Source organism: Heliangelus exortis, chromosome 7 (assembly GCF_036169615.1).
Source record: "Heliangelus exortis chromosome 7, bHelExo1.hap1, whole genome shotgun sequence".
Lineage (NCBI taxonomy): Eukaryota > Metazoa > Chordata > Aves > Apodiformes > Trochilidae > Heliangelus > Heliangelus exortis.
The window spans coordinates 4,828,144-4,843,828 of record NC_092428.1 but is presented as its reverse complement, the minus strand read 5'-3'; the positions used below and the strand labels follow the sequence as shown (position 1 = coordinate 4,843,828).

The 15,685-nt window shown below is 41.4% G+C and overlaps 1 protein-coding gene across 1 annotated transcript in view; it reads left to right on the top strand.

Moving 5' to 3' along the window:
• Positions 1–15,685, top strand: part of ZCCHC24 (zinc finger CCHC-type containing 24) — a 108,809-nt gene that overhangs the window by 79,857 nt on the left and 13,267 nt on the right. The window contains exon 3 of the mRNA XM_071748315.1: positions 13,598–13,762. Within this exon, the coding sequence (XP_071604416.1) occupies positions 13,598–13,762 (165 nt within the window). The remainder of the gene's footprint in view (positions 1–13,597; positions 13,763–15,685) is intronic.

Below are 15,685 nucleotides of genomic sequence, written 5' to 3'. Positions count from 1 at the left end.
TGCAGAGGGGCCGGGCCGAGGAGCCCGGAAAGCGGCCGTTGCTTTTGTGGCCGTTGGAAAAATCGAGGGTTTGTGTCGGGCCCGGGGAGGATAATGGGGCTCTCAGCAGGCACACACTGAGCTGCACATCCCCCTGAATCAAGTTAACTGGGCCTTGGGAGGACAGGGAAAAAAATAGTAAAGAAATCGAGGGGCTGGGAGATGTTTTGCAGCCGTGCCAACCTCTGCAGAAGAGGCTGAATCCATGGCTGACCGAAAGAGTGCAGCCTTGGTGGTACAAGAGTGATTAAACAACACCCTTAGACTCAGAGACCTTACACTAAGTCAGGCAGAATACACTTGTTCCTGTTAATATTCTATTTTACAATTCCATCTTGATTTTTTTTTTTCCATTTTTTTTCTTAAATCAGTAACACTGCTGAAACACTCCCATGCAACCAAAAGAAGAACCTTAATAGGACAAACAAAATCAAGATAAGGTTTTCTCAATGGTTTGGAATTTTTTCTTCCCCCCCAAGGCGAAGGCAAATGCTACTGCACGTCTGTCAGCAGAGACAACATGAATCTATCCTTAGACAAGCAGCTCTTGATGCAAAGAGAGAGTGAAACAGGAAGGGGGAAACAGCAGCAAAAGATAAAGAACTGCACTCCTCCCTTCCCCAGATCTTCATCCCCCCTCTCTCTCTGATTCTCTCCAGTCATCTTCTGCAGCAAATGCTACAGCAAGCGTTTACACCAGATGCTTCTTGCACAACAGCCTTTAAAAAATGAACAGTTTCTTAGCCTGGAGCAAACAACTGGGAGAGAGGATCTGGTAAAGACAGCCTGCAGTGGCCTGTTCACTGTCTGTGTCAGGAAGACTTTGGAAAAGTCAAAGTTGGCCTTGCTCACACCCATGTTCCCCTGACAAGTCCTGAACGTAGCACAAAGCCTTGTTGTGCCTTCTGTGCCCTGGGTGGGTTGTCAGCTCTCACGAGGTCTCTGCTAGAACATGCACTCATCCTTTCTGTTGTTTGATAATGAGATTTTCACTTTACTTGCCTGCTGGGACAGAAGTGGAATCAGATATTTTGAACAGGGTAATAATGGGTGTGATCTCTAAAATGGAACTAGCACCTTAGGATAAAAGTGCTCCTAAAACATGTACAATAGATGAAACACTGCAGCTGCCTTGCACGTGTGCAGAAAGTTCTTCTCTATTAAGAGAGATACATAATTGCTGGTGAATTTTGGTGTTGGCTTGGTTTTTTTGCCTGGAAAAACCTTTGGGGAGAAAGGTTATTTGCTCTGTAAGGTCTGCTCATCACCCTGTCCATCTTCTGGTGTTGCTTAGGCTCAATTTATGTAAGAGAATCTGGAGTACCAGTTGGCCTCAGGCTACACCCCTGTGTTGGTAAGAGATCTGGGGTACCCCAACTTCACATGCTCAGGGCAGTCCCCCGGGAGACTCCCACGGTGGCAACTACTTCCCTCTACACAGGCAGGAAAGATAAGGAAATGCTGTGTGTCAGTGTCTTTGACAATAAAATACTTAAATATAGGAAATGCTGGCTGGGGCCATAGTAGAAATGTACTGTGAAGGCTGCAAACAGTTCAACTTTTTTTAAAAAAGGGATAGACAAAGAGGTAACGGGGAAAAAAAAAAAAAAAAAAGAAAAAAAAAGAAACATCATCTGCTGGCTTAAAAGGAAACAGTGATTATAACTGACTTGTATACACAGTCACCACTTTGTTTCACTTTTCTGACTATATTTGGGTCAAAATAGAGTTTCCACTCAAAATGTTTAACAACAGTGATTATCTTAATCTCAAAGTTCCTGCTACACAGCTGTCCATAACAAGCCTAAAACCTAGGTGTCCAAAAAACTTGATTTCTTACAGTAGAGCCAGGCAGCCTGAGGAGTCAGACACGAATTTCCTATTTCAACACATAAGAGATTTTATATCTCTCCAAACCCACAGCTGTGGACCAAGACACACAACATCCATGGCCTTATTCAACCTATGCCCTTTCTGCTTCCCAGAAAGTTTCAGGTAACAGTCCTTCTCCTGGCTTGTTTTGTGACAGATTAGAAGAACAGAATTAGTTACAAAGAGAGCCAGTTAACTAACTTGTAGCCAGAATCTGAATCACTGAACAGGCTATAAATTTTATTCTCTATCTTTGCTTGGTATCCATCATCTCCCAGATGCCAATTCTTTTCTTTTGATCTAGCCAGAACTCTGATGTAAGAAGAAATCCTCTTCACACAACACTTTGAAGGTGTTCTGCTCTCAGCCTTCAGATACCTATCAGCATCCTCACTCTGTACATATTGATTGCCACCCATCAGGTGCATATGCCTGCAAGTTTTTACTGCAAAGAAGTGGTTCTGTTTAAGCCAGTGAGACTTTCTGATGCAATGAAGAAGTTAAAAACCTCCTCTTTCATAATAGAGAGACTTATTGATGAGAAGAAAACTCAAGCAAGGAGTTCCACCCAGGAACCTGTGCCTGGGTCCAAAGCAAGTGAAGAAGTGAGAAGCTCTCAAGTGATGCCATGCACATGAACTAAGTCAGGTAGCTGGGATTTGAGGGCTCTTGAAGTAGATGGACTTCCATGTAGCTGTTCTGGGCAGAAAGGGAAGGTTCCTAAGACTTCCTTCTATGCATTACGCTCATGTGTATTTCTAGAGTAAAAAATACTGGGAGCAGGAAAAAAAAAAAAAAGTTTCTTTTCACGTTATTAAACATAACAAACATTTATGCAGTTTATGCAGATATCAGCAGCTGAAGTCATGTTTCATTTCTGGGCTATGCATAGCATGTCTTTTTCCAGGCTCAGAAAGAATGTTGTAATTTAAAGCAGGCTGACTGACTCAATCAGTGTTTTTCTATGTCATCCTGGAGACAGCCTGGTAGGGAGGGGGGGAAGGTGGAGGGAAGGAGGCTGAGGTGGAGAAAGGGAGGGTGGTTGCTCATCTGGTCTTTATTTCCTTTCCCTGTTTCTTAATAGTTCAAGCAAAGGGCCCATTCCAGCTAGAAGCCATGACACTCTTGCTGTGGTATTTCATCTCAGAGGAAGAGAGCCAGCTCTGTGTGCCAGTGTCCTGGGAGCCTCCATCCTTATGCTGCTTTGGGGTGGGGAGATTAGAGAGGGTGCAGGGCTTGTTCTTCTTACAGTGGGAAGATTCCTAAGGAGGGTCCATGGAAATCCTAAGAATAACTGTATATGCATTTGCATTGCCTTCTGCCATTTGGTTTTCCTGTACTTTTAAAAAAATGATGTGTCAGCAGAGATGCCACAGGCACTTAATGGAGTTGGAATTTGTAACTACTTTAACCAACCAGGTTGCAGGGAAAACACAGAATCTATGAAAGAGAAAATACCTGTTAACCAGAGCCTTTAAAACAATTGGCTCAAAAGGGGAGGTCAGTCAGTGTCATTGGTGGCAGTCCTACAGCAGTCCCTGTTCAAAACCCTTCTCTGAGAACTGTGTAACAAGATGCATGCATACTGCTCAAGTTTGGTAGTAAAAAAAAAATATTATACTCCCAGAACATGAAGTACACAAGTACTGCTCATAGTCCAGGTGAAAAACTGAATCACAGAAAGATCAAATAATTTGTTTGCAGACCCACAGCAAGTGGCTGTATTCATGCCAGAAATGAAGCCCAGGCTTGTGAGGCCCAGTCCTGTCCCTTTACCACAGGACCACGTCCTTCTCCTCATGACCTACACTCTCCTGTTGGATTTTTCATTCTATTTATACCTATCCTAATGCAGTGTGCAGGATATGCCAGGAACCAGGTCTTGAATCCTTAAGGATTTAGTGGGTAGTTGAAAGAGATCCTGTCCCTTTCAGAGCAGAAGGAAGGAAGAAGGCTGAGTTCTTCTAGAAACATCCTTTCCCCTGAAATTTGTCCTTATCATCTTAACAATATTTCCTTTGCTTTCCAAGAGCTGTTTTGAAGAGATAAAACCTTTACAAGAGCAAAAGAATTTCTAATGCAGGCAAAAAGAAATCCATCTTCATTATAATTCATGCACTTATGAAGGGAACAAGAAAGTGGAGTGTGTCAGCCCAGAGCGTGCAACAAGTAGCATCAAGTCAGATCAGAGCAAAAAAGCCATTTCCTGAGTGGTGACACTGATAAAATTGCATTTTATGTTGCACTGAGTTAAAAAACAGTCTACTTTGCCACCACTGCCTCCTCCTCATGTATTCTCAAGCTCTCAGTGCAGTATCTTCCCCTTCTTATCCTCCTTGCCCAGCCTGCAGAGAGCAAAGCACTCATCCTTTGGCAACTGTCAGAGAGCAGAAGAGCAGAACAGGGACTAATTCAAGAAACTGCACTGGAACGTGATATGTTTCTTAAAAATTTCTTTTTTAATTAAGGATTTTTTAATACCTGTTGTAGTAGGGTGGTGGGGACTACAAAACGTTGACTGAGGAGGAACAAACACTGTGCAATGATGCAGTTTAATTTGAAAATGAGGCAAAGAAATTCACACTAGTTTTAGATAAATGAATGATGTCAAAGCTTCTAATTGAAATAAAACCACTATTTCTTGTCAGTATCTCATTAATATCACCTGCACACTACTAACCACTCTGCCTTGGGGGGAAAAAGTATCTCAGCATAAAGCAGTGGTATCTCCTGACATCCCCAAATACCAACAGGCTGGCTTCCTAATGAACAAGCAAAAGCAGCAGATTCCCACGTTGAGATTTCTTCTGAAGATCCCTGAGGTGTTCAAGTCCCTCAAAAAGTGCTTTCAGCAAGTGTAGCCCAGCAGACACATGGCTTGAGAGGAAAACCACAACAAGTCCTGACTTAAAAAAGGGGAAAAGGCACCAAATGATAGAGATAAGATAGAGCAGGATTTTATAAAGCCACTCAAGCAGCAAAGGGAGCAGCTCTCTCACATCAGTGCCTATATTTCATTTTTAATACAAATTCTCTACTCCCCTCTTTAAATTCACACACCAGAAGCTGCACCCTGTGTAAACTTAAGCTCCAGTAGCTCATGAAGATTTAGGACTAAATGTTTTAACATATTGCCATGCTGCTCGAGTTCCCATGCAGCTTCCACAAACAGTTTGAAGAGTAGAGACAACACCATTATTCTGCATGAGGTTTGATGTGAAATTAGTGTCATATTCTCAGCTGAAACACATAATAAAAGGCAACGCAAGCTCTTGGAAAATTCTCTGATCCAAATCCTCTTTTGAAAATTTGTTTTCACCAATTAGTGGCACACCCAGTCTGGTCTGGACAGAGGCATCTTAGGCAGTTTCTTTACCTGAAAACTTAGTAAGGAAAGAAATACCACCACAGGATCTACTGGAATTCTGAAGCTGCATCTCAATATCACAATTCAGTCCACATCTTTTCTTCAGGTGCAGACATAAGCACATCTCAGAACAGCAATAAAGCAGAAGGCAGCATCCCACACCCTGCATGGGGCTTCAGAAACACCTGCCACACAGATTTGGAATAAAAGGATGTCCAGTGAGTCCTGTCTGCCTTCCTGCATGTTCTGCCTCTTGAAGTGTCCCTGGACCTGTGGGGAGGCAAGGGGGGATACTTGAGCTACTCCATTGCTTTTTGGAGCACAGATGATCATGATCTTTAGACCTGTCAGGTCATCACTAGAGCAGTGCCCCAGGTGTGCCACGTTAGCCCTGGGAGAAATCTGAAACCCACATGAAGCCATCTGAGGTGAACCAATGAAACAGGTCCAAGAATATGAGTCTTGACCTCAGCTTGGAAGAGGACATGGCTGATTATAGCAAGGGTGTGACCCTCATTGCTCCAAAACTCTGGTTCCAACTACTGAAAAAAAAAAAAAGCCAACATATTTATTACAGTGTGCTACCAGAGGAGAAGGGGAAGGGAGAGAGGAGGAGGGTATTTGCCATTGTATGTTTTCAAGCAATGGATGAAGAGGGACAAAAGAGTCCACACATCAGGAAACTATTAAAATGAATACATTCCTAGTTTCTTTGTAATTAATTCAGCATGGCCAATTTTGTATCAGAGAAGGGGAAAGAAAGACTTCAACCACTTCCTTTTATCTCAAGCTGTTTGGAAGAATATGATCTTGTAACACTGAAAAGAAGAGCTTCACTGCATCCCAGCAGGCGAGTCTCATGTTAACTCTTCCACTTGCCTAATCTTACATGCAAATCCCTATTTTCTGGATGGGATACAATACTTAAATTATACAGTGGAGACCCAGGTTCATTAAGGCACTGTCCATCCTCACTTTCTAGCCCCAGCCCCATATTTTGTATTAAACAATAGACTGAAAACAGTCTGCAGCACACAATTCCCTTAGAGATTTTTTTTCAGTTTGCTTTGTTGTGTGAGATAACATTTGGTTCACATTTTGATGGTTACCTTCCCGTGCATGAGGAATAGAGACCTATTCCTTCCCTGTTCTTGAAATCTTAGCTTCTGAGGCTGAGCTACTCAATACTTTCAAAAGAAGATTGGTTAGGCAGCTATTTATATGCTCAAGTAATTCCATTGTTTTCAAGAGCCCATGGGAACAAACATTAAAGTTGGGACTGGCCACAAGCACAGATAGTCAGCTTGGGAGCTGTTTCACAGTCATTCCACAAGGAAAAAAAGGAGAATGCACAGGTAAAATAGCTCCTTGAAGTACAGTTAACCTGGATAATTATTTGCAGCTTTCCTTAACAGAAGATTTGGGTAGGGTTAGTTGAGCTCTGTGCCTATGAAACTCTGCCAAGCATATGAAACACTTGATTATTGCCTGTTGCCCTGTATATGACACGTGATATAACTGAGGATATAAGCACACTGTTCAAAATAATACCAGGATTTTCCATTTGAATATTCAGAAAACAATTAAAAATCTATGGTTATTCAGAATTGTGAATGCAAGGGGAGTTTCACCTTCTATTAAGACTCTGCTAACAAGCTTCATCTAGAGAGAACACATTCCTGTGCAATAAGCTGTGCACTCAAATTTTCTTCTATGAAAAGGTTTAACTGGAAGGTTTTGAGTGTTATTTGCATGGAATATTATAACAGCATTTAGATGGCCCCGATAAAGTTCAGGCTTCCATTGTGTTAAACAAGCTACATCACTATACACAGCCCAAAGTGATAATTCAGTGTCATAAGAGCAGCAGAAAAGGCAGGGAACAGCCCAAGGACAACTAAAAATGAAAAGCCAAGGTACACTCTGGTTACAGGACCTGAGCAAGATCAGGCAGGGACTCTGATAGGAATACAAAATCCAGGGGTTGGAAGTCCAACACCAGTCCCATCACCACGAGACTGTTCTTCCCAAATGCTTTTCTTGCTTGTGTCAATACCTCCGAGACCTTTTTTATTAAGACAGAGGTCTTCTGTTATTTAATTAATACAGTTACTTTCTCAGGCTGTATGGTGCTCAGTTTTTACATGGTTTCTATCTCAGTAGTAGCTATGGAGTGATGAGTAGGATTCATGAAGACAGAAACCTCCACTGACACACTTAGTAACAAATATTTGGTGATTCTGCAAATATTACACTTCAGACTGACTTAGCATAGAAAAGAATATTATATTATATATTTTTGGCCCAAGGGTGGTTCTAATGATCAGCTCAAGTAGGCATTTTGCAGCAGAAGGAAAGCCTTTGTTCCAAAAAGCATGGCTAAGATTCTGAAAAATCTGCAAAACCAGATTTTTATTTAAATGTAAGAATGCTTGCCAAGCCAGTTTCTTGGATTCCTAAACTTTGATCAGAATGTCCATGGAAACCATGCCTATTGTTTTAATCACCATCAGAAACCATGTGTGTGTTATTAGTAACAAACACTGCTAACACTGATCTTCTTGGTTTACCATTATAGAAACGAGAAGCAAATCCCAGTTAACATGAAATATGGTGACAACACTGATTTTTCAAAGCAACCAGGAGATACCCACCAATAAGGTGACAGACATAAAATTGGTCTTGTGCCATTTCCAAATTAACCTACAAAAGTTCATTGACACAATTTAATTGTTGTGCTTGTAAATGCTCCCCGAAGAGTTAAGTCTTGGCAAGTGAAAAAGTTTGCAACAGCAGAAAAAAAGGGTATTTGTTCAAGCAAAATTAAAAGACTGATGTTATTTTGGGTTGCATGCTATACAAACTTGCATGTTCCTGTTGAGAGAAGAAATTCTGATAAATCCTACCAAGTTTATCAGGTGCCTGTCTGTAATAGTTTCATTGTTTTGGACTTTGGTACAAAGCCATCCCCTACCTTGACCAGGTTTTAAGAGCAGTAAAGCTGTGAGGAAGAGTCTGCTTTCTGACAATCACCTCCCTTCTTTTCCTAACTGACCCCTACCAAATAAAACTTCTCATCATTTCACTAACACACAAGTTTTCCTAGAGACAAGAAGGCCAAACCAAAGCATTAATTTGCTTTAGGTCTCCCCTAGATGCTATTTTCTCTATGGTAGGTACTAATTAAAGATGCAATGACAATTCACTTAAATACCTCAGAAGCCTCCAGTGACCTCCAGGAGCATTATTTTACACCAGCACCACAGACTACACACAGCAAGGAAAAGTAGACCAGCTGCATTAAAAACTAATTTCCTAAGCATATAACCTCTCTCTTTACGTATTCTGTTGATGCTCAGATTTAAATAAAACAAAACTCAGCAAGGACCAAGAAAAAACAATCTAAAAGAGTCCCTCTTCTGGGCCATTTGGGCATAAGTGTGTGTCCCCATTCTCTACACAGAGCTGAGAAAGCTCAGAGGACCTCAGTGTATTTCCCAGCACTCCACAACTTTCTGCAGAATCAGGACTCAAACACCAGGACACCAAATCAGTCCTAAAACTTTCTTTTCCCATGTCCAATTGAGCATTTTGTCACCATTTCCTCTTTCTCAAAACTATGCACATGCAGTAGCACAAAAATAAGAGTGCTGGGCTAGGTTTTCTTGTTGCTATCTTCTAGTTGTGCTGATTTAAAATTGAGAGTGCCAGAGGGTTCACATTTCAAAACACAACCCTGCCCTTCCCACTCCCAAAAGCCACTTGAGAGCCAGTCAGCTCATCAAGATGTTCTTTGCTATTTTTGCTTTTCTGCTTAACTTGATGAAGCATCCTTATAGGCAGATCCTTATGGAATTCTTCTAGGAAGGGGATCCACCTACCTTTGTCATGCTGACTTCATCTTCCCCCTGTGCCCTACACCTTTCAGCTGTGCAACAAAAACTCAGGGGAAGAACAGTGTGAAAGAAATTGTTCTTCTGCATTTTGCTGGAACTCTCTGGGCCCCCATCCCCTTGTTGTTCATAATGAATGTAGCTTTAGGCAGGGCATGTGGGGAGTTTTGTTTTGGTTTTGCTGACTCTGCAAACTGATACTATGAGAGAATTGTCTAGGGAAAGCAAAGAGTCCTTTATTGTGTCCATCACTGCCAAGCAATTTGGCAGATTCCTCCACAAGATGCACAATTCAATAGGTTGAGAGAGCTTGGCTGGCCAGTTACCAGCAGAAAATCTCAACTTAAACACTTCAAAAAATCTTATTATGGCCAATTTGTGGTTTTGGCTGAAGAGAGAAGAGGATGAAAAATAGAGGCAGCTGGGTGTCAGTGAAAGATGGAACATCAATGTCATTTCCAATTGCTGTGCCCCACAAAAAAAAAAAAAAAAAAAAAAAAAAAAAAGGCTTTGAATGTACTTTGAGTAAGCTAAAACAAACCTGCCCACTGGCTGGGTGAACCTGAAAATAGGATTTCATTTGTCTTAATATTCTTCTGGAAGACTGAGGTGATGCACAGCAAGGTCATCTGGCTAATTCCAGGCAGAGAGGGCCTGGCAAGGGCTTTTGCAAAATCTGTGCTGCTTCCTGAATTCAAGGCCAGAGGAAGTCCCCCTCAGCCTCAGAGCTAAAACTCCCTTCTGCAAATCCCCTGCTGATTTCCAGTGTCAAAGCAGCACAAAGACTCTGTTACATAGGCCTGGATCTGGACATGGAGACATACTCAAAGTAACAGCTGGTTTCTGGTCCTTCTGGAAAAATCTCTGGGGTTTGATCATCTCCAAATGAAATGTCTGAGATCCACGGAGCTGTTGGGGAGAGGCTTGGTTTGATGGAGGTAAACCTGTCAAGTCAGTGTTTAAAATATGAAACTGTCAACTCCTCAGGCAAAAAAAAGAATTCTGAAAATACAAGAACCTTGTTATGGTTTCTAACCTAAGTTTGAATATTTTTTCAAACATGGTAAGATGAAAATTCAGACAAGCTTTTGAGCCCAAGGCTACAAACCTGGCCAAAGGCTGCTTGTCCCTAAAAGCAATAGGACAAGATACATAAACATGGTAACAACAAACTGTTTTGCCATCACAAACAGGGGCATAACTTTGCCAGTTCAACTTGGAACATGAAGAAATCCCCACCTGCAGAAAGATAAGGAAAATGTAATGCTCAGTAAGAGAACTGCAGGACCTACCCTGGGGTCATTAATAAACACCATTCAAATCAAGCCAGGGCATGGAATAGGAAGCTGATGGTTTAAATAAGGCAAATCCCATATTTTGTAAAATAGAAGTCCTTAGGTTGCTACCAAAAGACAAAATCTGTTGTGTTGCTCTTTTTTGGCCTTGGTTAAGAAAAATCTTTGGTGGAAACAGTTCTTGCCCTTCAGCTGGGTGAGCAGGGAGACACGAGAGAGGGTGCTCGAGCACCCTGCCAAGGGCTGGCTGCTTCTTGGAAATGTTTATGCAGCTCAACTGTGCTGCTGCTGAAGCCACAGATACACAAAAAAAAAAAAAAAAAAAAAAAAAAAGAAAACATCCAGCCTTAGACTCCTAAGGCCATTAGTGCATCTCACTCAGGTTTTGCCTTCTACCAAACGCTGTCAAATCTCTGTTTTGTTTGGACCTGAAGGGTGGAGGGAGTTGGAGAGTTGCCTTTGCTGCTGTCAGTGCTTCCTAATGATGTTTCTCACTAGAGAAAATGAGGTTGTTTGTTCGAGAGGATCCAAATGCCCTGTGGGGCACAGTTTGGGAAACTGAAGAGATGGGAAGGCAAATAACATCTGTAAGGGCAAAGCATAAACATCCATAAAGCAGAAGAGCGAAACACCTACAGAGAATGTTGTGGCTTTGCCAGCAAACTAATTAAAGTCACTGACTGAGGAGGGAGCTGTGACAGCTGAAAAGTTAAAATAAAAATAAATCAGAAGTTTAGTCTAGCAATTATAACAGGAAATTACCACTGGAGTCAGGGCTCCTACGTTCTTTTCCTGGTTCTGCTTCCTATCTAGTGAGCAAATCAGAGAAACCAAATTTTACAAGTAACTTATCATTTGGAAATCCTCCATTTCTGGTGCCCAGCTGTACACCCAGAGGACTTGATCAGCCAGCACCTTCAGTGCCCTGCTGTGTATTTGTGAGGAAAGAACATTTCAGGGGTGGTGGAGTCTCTGATGTCAGGTACCTGACTTGGAGAACCACAGTTTTCAGCCCACTCCAAGTGGCCACCTCTGAAAGTTTCCCCATCTGTGAATTCTGGCTTGCACAACATATTGCTGGGGGAGTCTGATGTTTAAATGCTCTTTAGGGTTGGCATAACATATTGGAGTGGGAGTGTTATGTTTAAATAGTGTTTGTAAACGTTTACAAGAAGTCTCAGACACACTCTGTTTCCAAAGTCAGTGCTATTACTTTGGGAAATAAGAAGACTGCTTCTTAGCAGGGGTAATGAAGCTGCATTTCCAGGTCTAGCTGCAGGAAGAGTTTAAATAGAGTGCAACTGAAACTAAGAAGTAAATCATCTTCTGTTCAATAATTTAACCCCAACTGAAATAACCAAAAAAAGCAATCTATTATGCCTCAGGAGGAGGGGGATGCCTCTCATTGATGGGAGCCCTCTGTGCACAGGGTTTCTGACTCAATCCCATGAGAATTTCTAAATGTAGAGAGCACAGGGCTCCTTCTCACACTGACTGGAGTTGTGCTACAAATTCCTCAGAGGCAGAGCCAAATTAAGTGTCCAGAGTAAGGATGTCTCTATAAATTGACATTTTCCTGCCCTAGATTCAATTACAATCTCCCATCCTTACCAAGGGACACCATGGATCAGAGGGTTACATTTTGGGTGCTTGCCAGCACTCGTTCAGTCATGGAAGTTAAAACGTTTCTCATTATAGCAATCAACTTTTTTCTTCTATGCAATATCTCCATAAATTCATGTGCTGTAGTGTCAGAATATTTACATTGCCCTGCCAGATTGACAAAAGACAATTATTATAGACCTTTGCCTATTTGTAACAGAGGTTGCTACTCCAGCTCATCTTTTAAAGAACATGCATAAAATAGAGGAGGTTGTTTACTGACACTAGAGAAAAAAAAAGAGGAGGTTTGGTGTCCCTGGGCTCCTCTTGCACCCGCCAGCATGCAGGGGGGAGTGCACTCAATGTTCTTTTCTTTTCTTGCTCCCACATGGAGCCCTGGAGGTAACACAGTGTACAGCATCTCCATCAGCCATGGGAGCTCAAGTCTCAGAGCTCCTGCCAAGCTCAGGTCCTCTGCCAAGCACCTGCTTTTTCAACTGGTGTTTTCACATAGAAAGCATTTGGACCTGCACATTGAGAAAGCATAAAAGTTCCCCAAACAAAAACAAACCCTTTCCCAGCAGGATGGGTCACTGAACTTTTCTACTTTTCTAAACTTCATCTTGGAACCTTAGGAAGAAAAAATTAAAAAAAAGCCACAGAGGTATAACATAGATATATAGATATATAACACATAAATAAGTGACAAAGACTCCTTTAATAGGTGATCAAACCATTCTGACACTTTACAGGCAAAAAACATTCAGCAAAGACACAGGCAGTGTTTCAATACCAGTCAGAGACCCTAGGAAAATGGCTTCATCTTTACAGCTATCTTCAGGATAAACAGCTTTCTCCAAGGGTCATTTTAACATCTAGCCAGCACAGCAGTCCATTTGAGAATCCCTTCCTATTTCCTTCAAAATATAGGAACCAGTGAAACCATGGTTTCACTGAAACCAAATGAAGTTCTTGAAATCCATGATTTCCACTAATAAAACCTACACCTTGCGTGCGCACCGAGTCCCAGTTTGTGCAATCCCATATAATAATGGCTATCTATATACCAATGAATTGCCAATACTTTACTGCTTAGAGGCTTTGTAAAGCTAAATTATAAAAACTTTTCTTGATGAGAGGTTCCAAGTGGGGAATAAATGAAGATCTAGTTAGGAAAGATACTAATTTACTAGTAAGCTACTTCACTTGGGGCTACCTATACACAGGACTAGCAATATGTACTCAAGAGAAAGGATCTTACAATGAAATGGATATTAAAACTACTCATTACAAAGGCTCATAGGCATGTATCTAAATACCATGTTCAGTGTCACAAGTTCTTGAACTTCTGAATACACCAAAATACCCAAAACTTCAGCGTGTTAACTCTACCTTAAGGGGATATAACCTTCACGTCTGCCTCCAGGATCTTTGGGCAAAAATTTCCTAATTAAAAAAAAACCTTACTTTTCTATTACTCTCCCACATCCCTTTTTGGTCATTCACTGCTATTTCCCTTTGTTTTTTAGGCTCGTCCAAAAGGAGAAGGTCTGACTCCATACCAGGGCAAGAAACGCTGCTTCGGGGAATACAAGTGCCCCAAATGCAAGAGAAAATGGATGAGTGGAAACTCCTGGGCTAACATGGGACAAGAATGTATCAAGTGCCACATCAATGTTTATCCTCACAAACAGGTAGGAGACGTGCAGACAGGCTGAGAACTAGGAATGCTCTTGACTCGTTGAAGTCTGGGTAAGACTTAAAGAGGACTTGACATGGACCACCACATGCCACAAGGAAAATTGTTTCCCAGATCGGGTGCTTTTCTCAGGCCTGGAAATCTAGATTGCTGTCACTGGACTTGCAAAATTTATTTGCCCTATCTTTAAATAAATCACCTCCACCCCAAAATTTTTATTATAGAGACTGGGAGGTGTTATAATCTGAGATGAGGAGAAGCTCAGCAGTAGCAATGGGCCTCCCAGTTCTTCTGATTTTCTTCATATTTACATCAATTTAACATTTCATTTCACTGGTATTATTTCCCATTTTTCACCTTTTGAAATAAGGCTGGATTTGGTCAAGGGGCTATGTCAAGTTATAAAGATCAGTGGTAGAACAACACTAAGATAACACCTGCCTGCAGAATTCCTTAGTTAATGACAGCAAAGCAAGGCAGCCTGGTTCAAGAGAGGCTTCTCAGTTTTCATACCAGGTAACGGGCAACCAAAGAACTTCAAGAGAAAGCTCTTTATTAGCCTTGGAGGGTCAAATCTAAGTAGCTCTGCAAGGAAAGCTGTGCCTGCCCCCCATCAGCCATAATTCACATGGTACTCACAGCCTCCTTTCCTGCAGATAGCAGCTGCATCACTCCCTTGAGGTCATTTCCTGCTTTTCCAGCTCATGATGGAAAAACTGGCTGTTAGTTCCTGCTTCTATCCCACCCCAAACTGGGCACAAGCAGTTCTTCTGTCTTTAAAGGGAGTCAGATGAACCAAATGCTTAGGCTCATACTCTTTTTTGCCTGAAAAACCATGCTACAAACTACCTGTCAAATCTGACTTTTCATACAAAAACTCACTTTTGATAAACTCCTGAACAATGAATTTGTACATCATGGAAAAAATTCAGGGGGTTTTCACAATATTGCAAAAAAAAAACAAAAAAAAAATTTAAAATGTTGTGAGTGGAAAAAGCAAATTGTTTTAAGAGCTTGGAGGTGTGATTTGCCTCAGGTCTAATTCACCCTAGCTGAATGTGGGTAATAAATAGAGCTCTGCACAACTCAGGTTACCTGTTGCCCACTGAGAGAGTGCTCAGACCCTGGAGAGAGCATTTGGATGCACTTGGAATAGGTGCAAAAGAAATTCCACCAGGAGCCTTAGGTGTCTCATTAGGTACCTAAGTGCCTGCAAAATTCCTATGAAAAAAGCTCTTTCCATGTGCTCATAAGGAACACTTGATACCATTTCATGAGAATTTGGAGGGAAGGAAAAAAAGTGCTTAAGAAGGATACCTTGACTTTATTATGAAAATACAGCAAAATAGGGAAATGTATTTCAACAAATAGGAAGAAGAGGTAGAAAAAAGTTTATTAAGTTTAATCACATGAAAAAATATCAACTCATCTATATCTCCTCCTCTTGTATACATGTGTATAGTGGTCTAATGCCAAGGGCAAGATTTGGCCCTGTTGCTGTCATTGCATTCCCATAAACCACCAAAATATTGGTTTAGAATGGCTGGTACCTTGAAGCAAATTAATTGTGGTTAAAATCTAACATTTGAAGCCTTCCATGCTTGTGGTTTAAACTTCACAAACCTGATGTGCACTGCAGGTTCCCACAGCTGCACCCACCACTCCTGCCACACCATTCCCTGAGGACACCACAGCTCAGGATGTGGAAGAGCTTTGCTCTTCCTACCCATCCATGTGTTCCTGTCCCCCCAGCAGGCATTAAACCTATTTCAGGTCTTCAAGAGATTAAAGATATTTCAGTTAAAATAAGTCCAACATTTCTAGTTTGAGAGTAAAGGCACAAAATACTCATAGTGCACATAGGATTTTTTCAGTAGCTTTTTGTTTAATTGGGGTTTTACTATGGTTTTTAATTTTT